This window comes from Triticum dicoccoides, chromosome 1A (genome assembly GCF_002162155.2).
Source record: "Triticum dicoccoides isolate Atlit2015 ecotype Zavitan chromosome 1A, WEW_v2.0, whole genome shotgun sequence".
Taxonomy (NCBI): domain Eukaryota; kingdom Viridiplantae; phylum Streptophyta; class Magnoliopsida; order Poales; family Poaceae; genus Triticum; species Triticum dicoccoides.
Window position 1 is genome coordinate 499,457,192 of NC_041380.1, and position 18,074 is coordinate 499,475,265.

General features: G+C 43.7%; 1 protein-coding gene across 1 annotated transcript; it reads left to right on the forward strand.

Moving 5' to 3' along the window:
* The first annotated feature begins 15,078 nt into the window (after positions 1 to 15,078).
* LOC119308065 lies at positions 15,079 to 18,074 on the forward strand. Its single transcript, XM_037584202.1, has 3 exons — positions 15,079 to 15,320; positions 15,430 to 15,961; positions 17,768 to 18,074. Exons 2-3 carry the CDS (start codon positions 15,581 to 15,583, stop codon positions 17,897 to 17,899), a joined length of 513 nt encoding a protein of 170 aa, XP_037440099.1. The 5' UTR covers positions 15,079 to 15,320; positions 15,430 to 15,580; the 3' UTR covers positions 17,900 to 18,074.

The following is an 18,074-nucleotide window of genomic DNA, read 5'->3' on the forward strand; positions in this document are numbered from 1 at the left end:
GAGTCGACCCTCGAAGTCGACATGCATTTCGCGGCGACCCTCATGGTGACCCCATCCAGCGAGCCTGCCGAGGTGCCTGTTGACGGGCAGACCAACGGGGTTCTCGATGCCTAGATAATTCGTGCAGTAGGAGATGCACTCTTCGGTCAGAAAGCCCCTGGCTATGCTTCCCTCTGGACGTGACATGTTGCGAACGTATCCTTTGATGACACCATTCATCCTTTCGAACGGCATCATGCTGTGCAGGAACGTCGGCCCGAGTTGGATGATATCCTCCACTATATGGACCAGCAGATGCACCATAACGTCGAAGAATGCGGGCGGGAAGTACATCTCAAGCTCGCATAGTATCACCACGATCTCTTCCTGTAGCCTTCTGAGTTGCCTCACGCCAATCGACTTCCGAGAGATGACGTCGAAGAAGTTGCATAGGCCAAATAGCGTTTCACGGACGTGCACGTCCATGATCCCACGAATTGCAACTGGAAGTATCTGCATCATCAGCACGTGACAGTCGTGAGACTTCATCCCACTGAACTTCTGCTTCGCTGGGTCTAGGTATCTGCTTATCTTCCCCGCGTAACCGTAAGGAAGTTTTACTCCTAGGAGGCAGGTGAAAAACTGCTCAATCTCCTCCTGACTTAGAGTGAAGCACGCGGGAGGGTAGTCATTTCCGGTCTTCTTGGCCTTTTTGCCTTTGCGACGACTTTCTGTGTCCTGCTTCGCCTCATCATCATCATCATCATCATCATCATCATCATCATCATATATAGCGTGAAGCTCCTGCCTGATGCCCATTGATTTCAAGTCTGCCCTTGCTTTCGGCCCATCTTTGGTCCTCTCTGGCATGTTGAGCAGGGTACCAAGCAGACTCTCACACACGTTCTTCGTGATATGCATGACATCAAGGCTGTGAGGCACACGGTGGATCTTCCAGTACGGCAAGTCCCAGAAAACAGACCTCGTTTTCCATACCTTCAGCAGCGGCTCTGGCGCCTTTTGCTTCTTTCCCGGCAGTGGGCAGTCTTTCCAATTTTTCAACAGCTTGTCTATTTCCTCGCCGCTCCTCGTACACGGGCATTTTCGGGGTTCGGTTTCACCATCGAATAGATCCTTGCGTTTCCTCCACGGGTCATCGTCGCGAAGCCACCTTCGATGTCCCATGAACACGGTTTTCGAAGACCCGGGATCTCTATCTAGCTGGCGATACGTTGTGTCATCCATGCACCTTACGCATCCAGAAAATCCGTGGATTACCTGCCCCGCAAGATATCCGTAACCGAGATAGTCGTGCACCGTCGTGAGCAGTGCGGCTCTCATAGGGAAATATTCTTTCTCTGCGACGTCCCACATATTGGCTGGCGTTTTCCACAGCGTGTCAATCTCCTCTTTCAGCAGCCCCAGATACAGATTGATGTCGTTCCCTGGTTGTTTCGGCCCTTCAATTAGCATACTCATGTGAATGTACTTCCTCTTCATGCACAACCAGGGGGGAAGGTTGTACATCCACACGAACACAGGCCAGGTGCTATGTGTGCTTCTCTGGCTGCCAAACGGATTGACTCCATCGGTGCTCGCGCCCAGCATGATGTTCCTTGGATCGTTCCCAAATTCTGGGTATTCGAAGTTCAACGCTTGCCACTGGCTCGCATCCTTAGGGTGACTCAGCATCTTGTCTTTTTTATCTATCTCTGGATCATTTATGTCATCTTCTCGCTTCTTCTCCTCCCTATCCGCGTGCCAACGCAGGAGCTTTGCTACCTTAGGGTCCGCGAAATACCGCTGCAGACGAGGAGTGATCGGAAAGTACCACACCACTTTTCGAGGAGCTTTCTTCCTCTTCTTGTATCGAGTGACACCGCACACCGGACATATGGTAGACTCCGCGTGCTCGTCCCGATAAATGATGCAATTGTTCATGCACACATGGTATTTCACGTGCGGTAAATCCAGAGGACACACGATTTTCTTCGCCTCCTCCAAACTGGTCAGGCACTTGTTCCCCTTGGGAAGACGTTCGTGCCAGAATGACATGTTCTCGTCGAAGCATGCGTCGGTCATTTTGTGTTTTACCTTCATCTCCAGAGCCATGAGCGTTACTTTCAGGCGGGTATCCTCGGGCCTGCATCCTTCATACAATGGAGTAACCGCGTCTAACTCAAGTTGATCCATCTTGGCTTTCTCTCGGGCGGCGGCTCTTGCGTTATCCGTCTGCTTGAGAAGCAGCTCTTGAATATGAGGGTCCTGCACCCAGCCCATCGATGGTCCAGCGTCGTCTGCTCCGCCGGCATCATCATCATGTCCTGCATCTTCTACATGATGACTGTGTACAGCATCACCGTCGTGATCATCTCCTGGGGATTCTTCGTCTTCTTGCCCCCCCCGAGCCGTGGTGGTTGTCTTGCTGCCCTTCCTCATTTCTTGCCCGGCCCCCATGGACGACTTCGTAGTCATCTTCATCACCTTGCCACCGATAGCCATCCATGAAACCACGCAAGAGCAGGTGGTCCCGCACCTGCCCGGAATTCGGGTCCGCAATAAGGCTATTCAGCTTGCATCTTCGACACAGACATCTTATCTCCGTCTCGTTCTTTTGAAGCATCTCGGCCTTCGCGGACCTCAAAAACCTATTCATGATGCCTTCGGTCATCGTGCGGACCATGGTCGCCTGCGGGGTAGAGCAAAACGATATTTTAGAACCAAAAAAAATTTGGCATGACTTTCCCTAAAAATAGGACCAAAAAGAATGCTTAATGTCAAAATTCTCGCCGAAACGGGAATGAATCAATATTCCGGCAAAATATTGGCAACTATCGTATTTCAAATACCGGTACACCTCCAAACACAAACACATATGCAACACCACAAACATATGCAACACCACGAATATACATAGATCTAGCTAGGCCATAAAAAGTGCATGTGCACATTGTTGTAGGGAGAACAACATAAATATAGCTTTCCCCCTTACTTACCTAGCAAAACAAGGTAACTTAACCACTTAATTTGAATGAATCTATGGTGGAAATGAGGTGAAAAAGAGGAGGCACCCGAGACAAGGAGGAGGCGGTGGAGAGAATGAAGTGGGGAGAAAGTGAGTGTGGGAGGAGAGGTTGTCCAAAATATCTTATTGCTGCCCACTTACTAATGGCGCATCAGCAACAAATGCGCCATTAGTAATCCAGGTTACTAATGGCGCACCCCCTGGTGGTGCGCCATTAGTACTTTTGCAAAAAAATGAATAAAACCAATAATAAAAAAAATAACATTAGTGGCGCACCTTCTGGCTGGTGCGCCATTACTAGTTACAACTAGTAATGACGCACCACCAGCGGATGCGCCATTAGTATGTTTGGACAGGCGCACTAGTTCAAAAAAAAAATTGGTACTAATGGCGCACCGTGGGCAGGGTGCGCCATTAGTAGTTTCAACACTAATGGCGCATCAGAGGGTGGTGCGCCATTAGTATATACTAATGGCGCACCACATGTCTGGTGCGCCATTAGTGTCAATTCCATCTATAGCCCTTTTCCTAGTAGTGCGGGGTGCAGCCTCCGGCGGCAGCGGCGCCGGTTCGTGCGAGCGAGATAGCAGGCAGGTGGGCGGGTGGAGGAGAGGAGAAGAAGGAGGTGGCGGACGGGCGGCGCCTGGCGGTCCGCGCAGTCCGAGCAACATGTGGGATCAGGACATGCGTCTTCAGGGATGGGGCGGCGGCGGCAGCTGTCTATGCTCGGGGTTATGTCGGGAACGAGAGAGAAGCTTTGTTTTTTTATTTGTGCATGCTGAGTTGGCAGTGCCCAGTCAGCATTGACTACGGGTCAAAACCGATTGACTGGCTTAAAACCAAGACCAGGGTTGAGTTGTGAACTTTGAGGTTAGTTGAGGGTCTATTTTGACCGGTTTCGTGGTTTAGAGTTGTAAATTAAACCGCATGATTAGTTCATGGTTGAAATATGGACTTTTTTCTTTTCATTATGATGTTGAGATGTTCTGATTCATAAACGTATAAAATTATGATCAAGCATGCAATATTAGTAAACACAGTGCAGAAAAGCGCATGTGCTTGACATGGAAAATTAGCAAAACCTAAGAAAACCAGCATCGCCAAATTATAACCACATAATCCATGAATACATTATTACAGTATAAAAAGAACACGTTTCTCACAGTTTGCACTCCCCGGCACAAGCAAGACCGAACCGGGAATACTGCAGTTATGAAAACCCAAAAGTCCTGAACCCCCACATCCACCAACCAGCTGTTAGGATATGTGAATCGTCGAAGATAGATGGGAGCTGGCAAGCGCAGGGTTGCAAAGGGGAGGACGAGGGGCCATTGCAGCTGATCTGACCTGAACCACTTTAATTATCTTATGGCATCAAAGTCAGGGCATCACGAGGCTACTGTTTTCTTCAGAATCCCATACCAAACCTCTAATGCACAGACTGCATTGCACCCTCGGCACCATCTGGGGTGGATCTGTTAGAGAATAAAAAATATGACAAGAAGAAAGGTTATCGGTCCAAGATTAACATATGTGCCTTAATTTTCTCATAATATATACGTAAGAGCATCAACATATAACGCATCATCAGATCTTTTTTTATTGATTAGCGGACATCTCTAAGATGATATCAGCATACATATCTCACTCCCAAACAAACTACAGGGTAAGAGTAACCATCTACTTGAAATTTCCAAGTCATTCTTCTTAAATATTATACCACATGGTATATGTCCATGTCAAAAAGGAAATCAGATGGAAATGAACGAGCATATGGTACCATAACTGTATCCTCAAACAGAAGCCAAGCTCAGCGCTAAAATTTAAAAAGAAGCCAAGCTGGCAACTGACATCCTAAGAAGTGAATATCGATTATAGTTCAAAGCATGGAAACTTTCTCTGCTAGTAATTCACATCAAAGAGATATATAATTAACAAAGTGTGCACACACAAGAAATACATGCATATCAACTACAAATGTTTGAAAGAACCTAAGTAAAATATTAGACAACCTTCTATTTGAAATTTAGCATACGCTACTGAGGTTATATCAATCAGTCTGTCTAGGACACATCTAGATGTGACATAACTATGTCACATCTAACCTGATCTTCACTATGTTTGTGGTCTATTTTTTTTTTTGTCTCAGTTTCCTTTTTTTTTGTTGATGTGTATTTGTGAGAGCTTAGATGTGATATCTTTAGAAAATATCTAGATGTGAATTAGTAATTACCTGTTTCGTTTCTGGCACGAAGACGATCTGAACCCAGTCTGCAGCTGAACACCAAGGAATAAGATTTCAGAATATAGGGCCAACAATTTGTATGTGTTGAAGTAAACTGCAAGCATACCTACGAAAATAAAATAAAATAAAAGAGAATCGTCAAGCCCAACCTCTGAACATAGGCAAGAAGAATCGTGATAGCGCCTTTGATGTTTCTACATACCCGCCAAGCTTTTATGTTCGCATTAGCCCACTGGTTAAGGCATTACACTATTTGATTTAACCTCTCTTGATGCTTGATACTTTGCGAGATTAGTCATAGCAAAACTGAACGTCATTGTACATATCAACACATCACAAAGATCAATACCCAATTCTGAATCATACGCCCCCAAAAGAAACACATCTCATCTTGATTTCAAGCTCGATCACCCACGATCAAAACCCTAGGCGGAGACAGGGGATACAGGGAGCAAATCATCACATAAAGGGCGGCAGAACTTGATTTCATACCGTAATCTCGAGGAAACTCGCCGATGCCCCGAGGACGTGGCTCCATCCGGCGTAGATCACCCCGGCGGCGCTCCCTCCTTTGTCGCTCCCTCCTATGTCGATAACAAGAAGACGAACAGACAAAGCGAAGATACAGGGGTTTATGAGGCCTTGTACAATACTAGGTGCTTAGAAAAATAAACCGAATTTTTCTGAAGTATCACTGCCTATTTTTCTGAATTTTATACATCGAAACTGGCTCTTGTGTCCGGCCTGGAGTGTTGTGGCTGGTAGGGAAAGTACAGAGGAGTCTGCTTCTAGAGGTGTCGTAATATGAGAGGTCATTTGTTTGCATGTCCGTGCATCTTTGGATCTATCTGTCTGAAGATGCTTCTTTACAGGAAACTATTCGTTCTAGCCCAGGGGTGTTCCTTTGCACTTTAACCAGTGTGATGTTGTTTTCTTCCACTGCCTACATGTACTCCTATAGCCTATTATTTATCCCTGCTCAGTTTGGCCGTCCTGTGGAATATTTGGAAAAGGCGGAACGCCAAGGTTTTCCGGAATTTACACCTCGAGCTCCACAGTATTGCTAGCTCCGCTGCTGTGATCTTCGGCTCTGGTCTCACCGATGTAAAAATATTCAGAAACAAATTAGCCTCCGTGACTAGGGCTCCATGTTGTTCCACCTAGCCGGGAGATTATAATCCCACCGCTTGTTGTAATTTTTCCTTCTTTCTGTACCCTCTCACCCCATGTATCTCTGGTATGTAACACCCGTGACGGTTGATAATAAAGGTTCAGGCAGGCGTAAGCCCGCCGTTGACGCGTCAAAAAAAGTTTGCTAGATTAGTTTCATGCCATCGAAAACAACAAGCAGATGGAGCAGGACGGGGTGGAGGTTCCCGTCCCATGGCCTTCACGTGTTGTGGCTGGCGGTGCTCCACTTCCTTCCCCCCTGGTGAGTCGTCCTTGATCTGAAAAATATTTGCTCCCCGTTCTGATTTGTTTCTTGGCATACAGTACGGTGGTCTCAGATGATCCTTCAAAGGAGGCCACAGAGAGCAGCGATTACTTCTTGGTACAGGGAGTTATCGACAACAGCGAGGCACTTGGAGGTATGGTGCCATCACTGCTCAGCTTCCCCCATGTTTCCTTTCAGTTTAGAGCTTTCACTTCCTTTAGCCAGGTTTGCAATTTCAGATTGCCAACTACCTTTCATTGGTGTATATGCAAGCAATAGAGGTTTCTTGATCAATTTGGTTATAACTTTATTCTCTTGTTTGATCGGCACATTGCTTTAGTTATCAGAAAGGTAAACTGGCCATGTGAAAATAAACTAGCTTCTTTTGGGGAGATTTTCTGTGATGCTATATGTTTTTTGTACAGCAGAGCATTTTGCTGCTATGTAAATAAAATTTTGTGTCCAATATCTTACTTTAGCTGATGGTTTGCTACCTATATCACCGGCTTGCATGCTTTAAAAAGGAGATTTAATATGTTGGTCATTCATATCTCTGGCCATGTGTGATGAAAAAAAAAGTTAATTGCTAATGCTTTATTTAAGAAAACCAAATCTGCACCATGCCGATACGCTTCATGATGAGCGTGCATTTGTCATCCCACACACTCTCAGGTTTTGTTTCACCCCTTTTGATACTTTTTTATTTGATGACTTGCTCAAGCCAAATTGTTTTTCTGCATATTCCTACATATGTGCTCCAATCCATGATAGTGTTTCACCCCTTTTGGTAGTTTAAAAGTTCCAATCCATGTTTAAGTGAGGTCACACATTCGTCAAACTGAGAGTTGCTTCAGCTTGTGCCTACCTGTGGCCTGTGGGCTTGCTTTTTTAGATTCATTTGATACTGCTTGCATGCTACTGTAAGTCTTATCATGTACTGACTGTTAACTCTTATCCTATCCTAACTGAAACTCATTATCCAACTTGCCCCAACGATGTTCTATTTCGCAAAAGCTCGCTCCTTAACATATATGGTGGTTCTTTTCATGTATTACTTAAATGGTTGATGGCCTTGCTTGATGCTTGCCATGTGTTTGATCGTTCACCTCTGATGCCATGTTTTCTCCATGCAGATGTCTGGTAGAATTACTAGAAGTAGCAGATCTATTCTTTATTTGCTATCCTAGCTTGCCGTCAGCTTACACCAATGACCTAAGGTATGATGTTGGATAAATAGCTATTCTTAGAGGATGGATCCAGATATTGCTTAATTTGCTGGTTCTATACTTGGCTGCATTTTTTTTACTGAATGGGACTCATTGTTACGTCGTTTGACATATATGTGCATTTTCTTCGAGCCTTAAAGTGTACTTAGCACAACATACAGACACACTTTGATCGTGGCATTAGCTTATTAAATTATCTAAACTTGTATCTCAGTACCTACCACTGTAGGTCTATTAAGTCTTATGTAGAGCCATATATTTGATATTAACTGAAAAATAAGGAGGTTACCTTTTCCTTTACACACCTGGAACCAAATTGTACCAATTGTATCTAGGTGCAGTTTCAGACAAGATACAACTCAGTAGCAACAGAATTTGGCCTTTGCCCTTAAATGCACGATTGCTACTTCGTTGTTGTTTCGCTGTTGTTACAAAGATAATCTCCATGCTTTGTTGTGTAGTTGGCGGTCCTGTGAACATGGATTTTTATCTATAAAACGTGTATTGAAATCTTGAGAACTTCGGGCCTGACATGTGTTCATGCACTTGGTGAGGAACATGAGACCTTTAATGTCTATTAAGTCATGTTTTTGCACAATTCTTGGGTGAAGCTTTACCGAACAATATAACGCTTCTAAGAGCTGCCACTTTTACACTAATAATGCAGTGTAGAGGCCTGTGTGCAGAGCTAACGAGGAAAATCCACAGCCATGGATTTAGTGACTTCACAAGGATAGCACATAGATGAAGACTTGCCTTTTTTGTATGTGATGTGATTTCTTCGGCAAAAGATACCTAATACTATTTATTACAGTCCATTTGACAAATAAAGTATATGAGAAGGACACACAACAGACATTGTTAGATGTTTCCACTTTTGTAGTTCCATAGATGAGATTTCTGGCCTTCACAGGCCGTGATATATCACATATTTGAGAATGGGCTTTTCATGTCTCCTTGTTATGCTAATTGAGACTTCAAGCTGGGGTGGAGGGGCATGAGTCAGGAAGCCTTCCCAATCTGACGGTACCTCCTCCTCTTGCCGCGTCGTGGCCTCCTCCTCTTCGCCGTGTCGTCGCCTAGGCCACCTCTTCGCAGACCATGGGAAGGTGACGTGAGTGTGGTCGATGGCAGCGGGCCGTTCCAAGCACTCACTTTCCATTGATACCGATGACCACAGCGGGATGGATCCAGCCGCCAAGATGCAGAGCGGCGGTCGATGGCGGCAGCCTGCTCCCAAGCTGCAGGTAAGAAGGTGACGTGGCGGTGATTGGTTTACTGCCTGCATTTTTTGTTTGAGCAGCTTCTGTATTAGCTTGAGCTAATGGAATTGGAATCTTCTGATTGTTAGGCACATTGCAGGTTAGTAAATCTGATGATGTGTGACACCAGTTAAATCTTCATCATTAGAGAATGATCCTGATACACGCACACTATTCTTTCTCACATACAAAAAAGTTTTTTAAGGGTCACACTTACACATGTTGTGTTCACATGTTAATTGAACACTGGGTGAATTAAATATATATCTCAACTACTATTGATATTCATGGCTAAAACTAAATTTCTTATTAAATTTGCTGCCCATGTACATGCGGCGCTGCTTGTGGATCTCCACAGTTCATGACAACTTTGCTGCAGCTCACAGTAGAGCTGGGATGCCACAAAAGATTGTTGCTGAGCTGAATAAATGCTGAAGAATCTTTTACGGGAGAGAAAATTGATACCATTCAAATTTATAACACTACAAACCTGAAATCACATCCACTATTTGTTATCCTAGAAATTCCTTTCCTATAAAGAAAGGACTACCATTCATGGGTATGCATGCCCTCATATGTTGCTACTCCTACATGGAAACATGTGTTAATACTCGGTACTTTTCTTCTAACTGAAATATAGCTCGAGTTCAGTTACATTATGTCTGCTTCTTAAATTTAGTGCATTTGTTTTTTTGGTGCCCTCCTTCTGGGGTTGATAATATATAAGTTGATGCATCTTCTGCTAGCTTGTCACACTGTTTCTACTTGGCAAGGTCTGTTATAGATTATATATTCATTCAAACATGTATGTGATCTGCTTCCTTTGCCAGCGTCAACATATGTATCCACCACCCTCTCAATTCATTCATATTCTTTCCTTTTTAGTTGCAGTGACGCAAGATATACCCTTCTTGGAGAAGGACGTTCTGTGATCGCGTGATCGTATAGTTAGCTAAGGAGGCAAGCCATCAGTGTGAGTTCAGGAAGAGGTGACAGAGTAGGTGTGCTTGGTTAATAAGCTAAGGAGGCGCGCCATTAGTATGTAGAGTTACAACTAAACTGTACCGAATTTGTGTGACGTAGATCACTAATGACGATGCACAGATGACTTGATTAAATTTAGCAAAATAAGTTATCCTTGCAAATCTCCTGATCGACAAGCTCTTTGCCAATGGTCGTCGCGCTTCAGTGGTAGGCAGTGCAGTAGCAAGGTAGAAGTTGCTTATATGTGCTAAAATACTCCATTCATATTATCTCATATCAACATACAACGATGCATCAATTCTTTTCATTATGATTTTCTTATCTGCCATCTGCAGAGAGCCCATCTATAGTTATGTAGGTCGTGAGTGTGGTTGTAAATTATGCACTACTCCTGGTGGTTACAAGCCTTCATCTCTACAAAAACATTGCAATGAGGTTGCCTGGTTCCGACAGGGATTGAGGTAGTTTGCTTCCTGTCAGAGATTGAGGTTTCCATCGAGAAAGTCAGGTTATCCATCACATGTTTGTTCAAGTATCTCGGGGGAATGAGATGTCAGATTATATGTTACTTATAAATTGTTTGTTTCCTTGAAAGTTACTCATTTTTGTTGGCGTTGTTGTACAAGATCAACTGTATTTCCATTGTCGTCATCTTTTTGTGTGAGCTAATTTGTAGCAGAATGAGATGTGGGATCAAACTACTCAAAAATGTTTTGTACCCTTTAGAGCGTTTATTTGTCAACTCCTTTTGGCTGTTGCACGTGATACAGTTGTAATCTCTTGTTACCATCTTCACACAGAAGAACATATAATAGCATGCTTGAGCATTGCCTTCTTATTCTACCTTCTGAATAAAACCACAAAATTTCTTTCAGTTCTTTTTGAACCATGCAGGAGGACTGCATGTATTATATTAAAGATAGAAGGAGAAATACACGACCAACGCCCATCAGAGTTACAAGAAGGACAACCTAAATTTCAGCAAACAAAAAGACCCAAAACCCTGACCACCACAACTGTCTACAAAATCCTCAAATAGAATGAAACTAAAATAATACAAAACGATCTAGACTTGCTTCTGCCCAATGCATCGCGTCAATCTTGATCTGATTGATGATTCCTTGAAGCGGTGTGTGCGAGTTTTCAAAAATTCTGCCATTTCTTTCCCTCCATATACTCCATATAATTAGTGGCCTTGAAGCGGTGTGTGCGAGTTTTCAAAAATTCTGCCATTTCTTTCCCTCCATATACTCCATATAATTAGTGGTACCATAGTGTTCAAGGAATTCCTTCTAGGTCCATGGACTATATTTCTGGCCTCTTGCCACCACTGCTGGAAATCAGAAGCATTTTGAGGGATGGCGTCTCTCAGTTTATTTATTAATAACCAACCTCAACAGCAGCCTGCTTAGTTTATTTCTCGCTGCACGAAAAGTCGTTCATTCAGTTCTACATTTTTTGGAGTATTTGTTAAAGATATACTTTGGAAAATGCCTTTGAGACTGAGCTTCTGTCAGGATAAGTACATAACGCGCATTTTATTTGCCATTCCAAGTATGTGCTGCAAAAGGGAACAAAGGGCATTTGGTCTTAGGTGCGGTATTTTCTGCTAACAGTCTTCCAGGTTAATTCTTGCACTAGAAAGCCATCGGTCTTTTAGTTGTTCTCCATTGGTTCCTAACAACAACATGGTCACTTTACTGTACAAACACCTTTATGCAGTATACTTTTGCTTTAATTGATAGATAATGGCTCTCTGTTATTAGCTCCATCCTCTTGAGTATCAGCCTCTGTCAGGTTATTTGTTTTCCTGCTTGTGCTTTATCTTCTCCGGCTGGTTGAGCTAGGACATTGGGTTTCTTCTTTTAGGGGGAAAGTGTGTGATTTTCGAGTATGCTGGCTGATAGCTTTTCTTCCTTCGGTGTTTCTCAATGGCCTTGTGAAAAAAATCTGAACGACTACATCATGGGTTTTGTTTGCTTTGGTGTTCCTCATAGGCTTGCACATAAAAGAACCTTTTTCTTTTTTGTTTTCTTACTGCTTCTATATACCTTCATGAAAGGAAAATTTGATCTTTCTAAGGTTATTTGTAGAAAAAAAGGACTGATTTGCTCGGTTTTCAAATCAAGCTTCTCAGAAGGGTCCAAAGCCATTCTTCTTTGGGGCCAAGCTGTATGTGTGTAGCGGTGCTCTCCATGGGCGGCATGGTGCTGTCGAACACCAACAAAGGTGAGGCTTCTCTAAAACTCTTAAGAAAATTAAGAAATGGCATGGTTTGGTAGCATGATAGATTAGATTGTCCAGTGTCCCGTGCGGTTGTTCGGTTGCATAGTACAAACAAGTATTAAAATGGTTAGTTCTTGATCATCTGTAAATATTCAGGAAGTAAACTTTTGGTGCTTTAAAGACAACTCTGTGTATACTAAGTGAGGTATTAATATGGTTGCCAAATTTCTTTGAGCTTGCAGAAACAGGGGCGTTTTGTTGTCCAATTTTAGTTTCACTCAACTTCCAATGCCGAATATTTCAATGTTGAATCATTTCCTATAGCCTTCAGGTCCATTCTTCTTTTCTGATTGGGTCGTGTTAGCCCAGCAGAGTAAAACTAAAATTGAAGGATGATTGATTAGGCAATGATGTTTGTTGCTTAATTTTACTACTTGGCATTTGTTTCAGTTATGAATAATTCTGGTTATGATTTCTGCACTGCATAGTGTTGCTTGCTTATTATGATATTTTCTTTTCACTACAAATAGATATGCACTTGCTTTTGGATCTTTAGTGCTTCCCTTTTGATGCTATTAAGAATATGTCCCTAAGCGGCTGCATTTAGTTTTTTATATAATCAACTGAAATAGGGAGAAAAGATGCCGATCTTCTCTCAAAGACCACACCATTGACGTCTTCTTTTGATCTTCGGTCTCTAAATATTCTTACTTGCATGGTTTGAATACTTGGCTCGCTCTCGCCCTTTGCGCCATTGGCGCAACGGGTCATCTAGTTCCTAGCTAAAACCAGAACGCCACAGGAGAAAATGATGAGACATGCTTAGACACTGGATAGGATTTGGTGGTGCGGCGGATGGTGGTTTGCAGCTCTCCCTCACGATTGTACTTGACACCAAAAATGGTGATGCAGAGCATGAAGCCATTACAGTCACCAAAGGCATCATCTAACTCCAGTTCTTCACGTACCAAACTCTCAACAAGGCAAAACATGGTGCTCCCCATGTATGTGAGGGTGGCACCCGAGTGCTTGAGGAAAAGTTTCTCCTTGCCCATCTTCCAGTCAGGTTGCATGGTACCTTCGTCGGTGCAGGAAGCCACTTGGCAGGAACAAATGTACCCATCCTTGTGAAGGCCAACCCATGCATCCAGCTCACTGTCAAAGTAGCCTTGTCCTTGGAAAGGCAATGCCCATTCCCCAAGACACCTCCACTCTTGGCACCTGGTGTCAAAGGAGAAGGTGCGATGCAGATAGCGCCTGCTGCTCGCAGACATGAAGATGGTGTGTCCATCCGGGTGCATGGCGTAGGAGTTGATGATGCCATCCTTGCTGAATGGCAGTGGTGAGGGCACGCTTGTCCAGCACCAGTCCGTGCTTGGATTTGAAGAATGTGGATCCTTGATGCCCACAGCGGACATCACCTCAAATGACTGTCGCATTTCCTTGAAGCTATACTTCAACACATACAGCTGCATGTTGGCAGTAGCCACAAAGATTTTAATGCCTCCGAGCAGTCCATCAGGGAGAGGAGGGCCGATCGCCAATCCGGCTGTCTCTGTGTTGTAGACCATGGTGCCAGGGTGTTTGCTGCTCGCCATGAAGATATTGCTGCCCAGGGCAGCGAAGTACATGGGATAACTAGGTGAAGCTGACACTAGCCGGAGAACCGGGGGCTCCAAGTCCAGGTCGGAGCTGCTGTCCAAGGTGTCGATGTCAATCTTGTAGATAGCAAAGCCCTTGGTCCAGTCATCTAGCGCCAGATAGAGGTGCTTCTGCCTCTGCACAGACCGCAACTTTTTGTCGGCGCGGTCCCTGTAGTTTACCTGCTCCTGCCGACGCTTGGACATCCCTCGTCCCAAGATCTGCTCCTCCGAGTTGGTCTAAAGACTCAATTTTGGTCGCAATCGAGGTGTATAGGGCAACACAACAAGACAGATCTGGAACAGGTGCAGACCTAATCTGCAATCGATCTGACGGGGGCTTCTTTGACCTGATCTGCAAGTTCATGTTTTATTTATGTAGACCCTGTCTGCCTAACTAATCCAAATCGAATTAAGAAACCGGCTCTGCTTGCAACCGAACACAAGAGGGGAACACATATATACCTCGGCAGAATCCGAGCCGGCCGTGTGGTTGAATCAGAGATAGAGACGGGGACCGAAAGCAACACGGTTGCAAGACCTCAGCGCGCCGCCGCCGCCTTCGACTGGTTGAGGATCGTGGGAATGAGACTCGCCGAGCGAGAACGCGTTGATCAGGACGTCGACCCGATCGAGGGTCGTCGGGATCGACGCACGGAACTAGTAGGAACGCAACCCTCAGTGGGGCGCTGTGGTTGGTCGTCGGTGGGGCGGCGCAGGCCTGCTTCTGCTGCCGTCTCCAAATCGGGTTGTGTCGTACTTCGATTTCTACTTCTGCAAGTCATGCTCGTCAAGTTCTATTTTCGTAGCGCTCTAATTGATAGCGTGAACCTGTAAACCTCTATGTGTTTGATTAATTTTCAGCAATAGAATTGGGGGGCCATGGTTCTTAATTCGAGAATAAACCGATGTCTATATTTTGCCACTGATCCTCGACCCTTTCCTGTCCCAACCATCGTGATTTATTCTGCCCCTCTGAATAAACTGAATAGTTCCAGTTCAGTTTCAGTTAGTATAACCTCTTATTCTTTCGCCTTGGAGAGCGGAGGAGCGAAATCATCTAAGTTTGTTGGGTTGGATTCAGGGTGTAGTCATCTGATTGTATGAACATACGACGTTAACCTCTTATTCCTGTTTCAGTTTTTTACCTGTAGCACATTATATGCTAAAGCAAGTTTCTGAATGATATTTAGGATAATGAGTGGTGCACCAAGGAAGAAAAGGGTGGAGCTGCAGTTGTCAATGACCTTTGGTTGGACCATTGCCTCAAGCAAGGACGCTTAATTCCTGCTGGGAAGGTACAGATTGCTTTTATATTGCATCTGCTGCAAATCTTACATCTTACATTCTTAAGAAGTTGATCCCCACTTCTAGCAATTCTCTTTACATGCACAATTTCCACATCAGATGTCACGTCAGCGTTCAGTTTCCAAAACAACAACTCTCGGAAAAAAATCTGGTACGACCGGGTCGCACGCAGCCAAACATGAGACCATAGCGACCGCGTGACATGTGTCACTACGAATCGCGTGACATGAGACCATAGCGACCGCGTGACATGAGACCAATGGGCCATGCTGGACGGGCGCCCCATGTGCCACCTCCTCCTGCCGAGTGCCACATCCACCAAACCTGTGGCTTGCAGAGCGAAACGGGCTCCTGCAGAAGAACTCGCTTCTTCTCTAACGAAAGCAACGAGGCGGCCGCTGGGGCGACGCGGTGGGAGGTCCGTCGCTCCACTCGATTCGGGACCATGCTCGCCCAACAAAATCCCGCGAGCGACAGGGGAAGGAAGCGAAGGAGAGAAGGGAAGGGCGGGAAGGGGAGAAGAGAAGGGCGCGAACCAGGGAGCGGAGGCGCGGCGCGCGAACCAGCGGAGAAGGCGGCACACCTCGTCCTCAACCTGCCGTCGACATCCGACTGCAGCTCTTGCTGCAAGGTACGAGTCTAGTTCTTCCCCTGCTTCTTCTTGTGGTCATGTCCAGATTTATTTTGCTCAGTAAACTAGGCTAGGGTTCCAAGAACAGATCCGTTCCAAGAAGATTGATTCCCCTGTGTGTGATTTTGTTTCAATCTATTTGAGTCAGGCAACCATGCTTGTGGAAATCCTGAAATCCCCATCTTTTTTCTTCTTAGCAGTTAGCCCTGATAGAAACATGTCAGATCAGCCTTGATACTCTGCTCTTTGCAATTGTGAAGAGAAAATCATGCTGATTAGCTAGGTGCAGATGCAGATGGCTAGGTGCAGATGCTGATTTGCTAGCCCTGAGAGAAACATGTCAAATCCTGAAATCCCCATCTTTGTTTTTATTTGCTAATGGCTAGGTGCAGATGCTGAATTCTTTTGCTAGATGTACTAGTAGTTGGTATATTATTAGACTAGCATAATCACAGGGATGCTGGTACTAGTAGTTGCTGTACTAGGTGCAGATGTTGAATTCTTTTGCTAGACTTACTAGCCTTATTCAGGAAATGTGACTGCTATCTTTTTATTGTTCTTTGGTAGTTCCGAGTATGCTATTTGCACATGAATATTATTTTTCCCATCCAAATTATAGTTTCATGTGTGTTGTGTGCATAATTCTTATTACTTGATTTTTAAATTGTAGCCCAACTTGCAATATGTCACAATTGAGTTCCGATGAGTTCGAAGATGATACCATTGACCCAACAGAAATTTTCTCTCTAGAAGATTACTTGGCACAACAGAAATTTTCTCTCAAGAAGATTACTTGACACAACAGTATTTTCTTTTTGAGTTTTTTCCCTGATGCATAACATTTCCTATGGTGATACTTCTGTATGTAGTTCAACTTGTGGAAGTCCCATAACTTTTCTTTTAAGAAATGTATGTAGATGAATGATGCAGCAGTTTGCTTTCTTTTATGTTAAGATATTTTTTCTTATTGTGTAATGCCTGTTAGGATTAAGAATGTAGAACATGGAGCTAATCAAGATAAGTGACACTAGAAATAAAATAGGAAGAAAAAATGTTTCTTTTTCTTTAGTTGGGCAAGTAACTCCCCTGCACTTTTAGTAGAAGTTCTATACTGTACTCAGAAATCTTCCTTTGCTTTCTTTCCACTTTAACACTCCCATTGTTAGGTAGGCATGTTGGCTGGTGATGGCTAGTTGCATCTCTCTGATCCAAAAGATGCAGGTTTCATAGTTCTTTCTATGGCTGACCCCTATGGTGGGTACTGACAAGAGAACTTCAGTAAATTGAGTTTGAAGAGATTATAATATACTTTATGTTGTACTGATTTGGTTGTTTGACAAGAGATAAACCCAATTTGGTTGTTTTGATAGTACAAAGGACAATTTTCATATCTTGGGATTATTACCATTGTTTAGTATATTCTTTTTGAGTTTTTGTACTGGTGCATAACATTAGCTCTGCTGTAATACTCCGCTGCAGTTTTTAAAACTCTAGTTGCACTATAGCAGGATACTTGTACTATTGTCGGTTGCCAATTTAGTCATTCTAGTTAGAATTCTTAATTTTTTTCCTTTCCTGCGAACCAAACAAGCAACTTAAAAAAATCCTATTATTTCATTTCTCTATTATCGATTTTATCATATTGTTTTGATTTTCCTACTATTGCATTTTTCATGTCCTATGAACCAAAGGAGCCTCTTGTTTTCCTTTAAATTAAATGCTCTAGCGGTCTAGCCACACATAGCTTCTGACATGTTATACTCTAACATTATACTCTAACATGTTTTTTCCTTCTTATATATGTAGATGTTCTACATATATGTGCAACAATGGAGGGTTTCATGTGCAAGGAAGCAAAGAAGATGTGAGACAGGTTTTTTTTCTTGGAATGAGAAGGATCAAAGGATAACCGACAAATTCAGTTTGAACTTCAAATAAATATGATATGAGTGTTGTATTTACAAATCTTTCCTTCACGAGTATTTGGAAACCTTCAGATTGTGCTATTACTGTGAGATTTTTAGTGTCCTGGACAAGGCAAACTTGTTGATATTGTTTGGATATCAAGATTGCTGATTTTTGTCTGGAAATCAAATTTTCTGATAACTTTCAA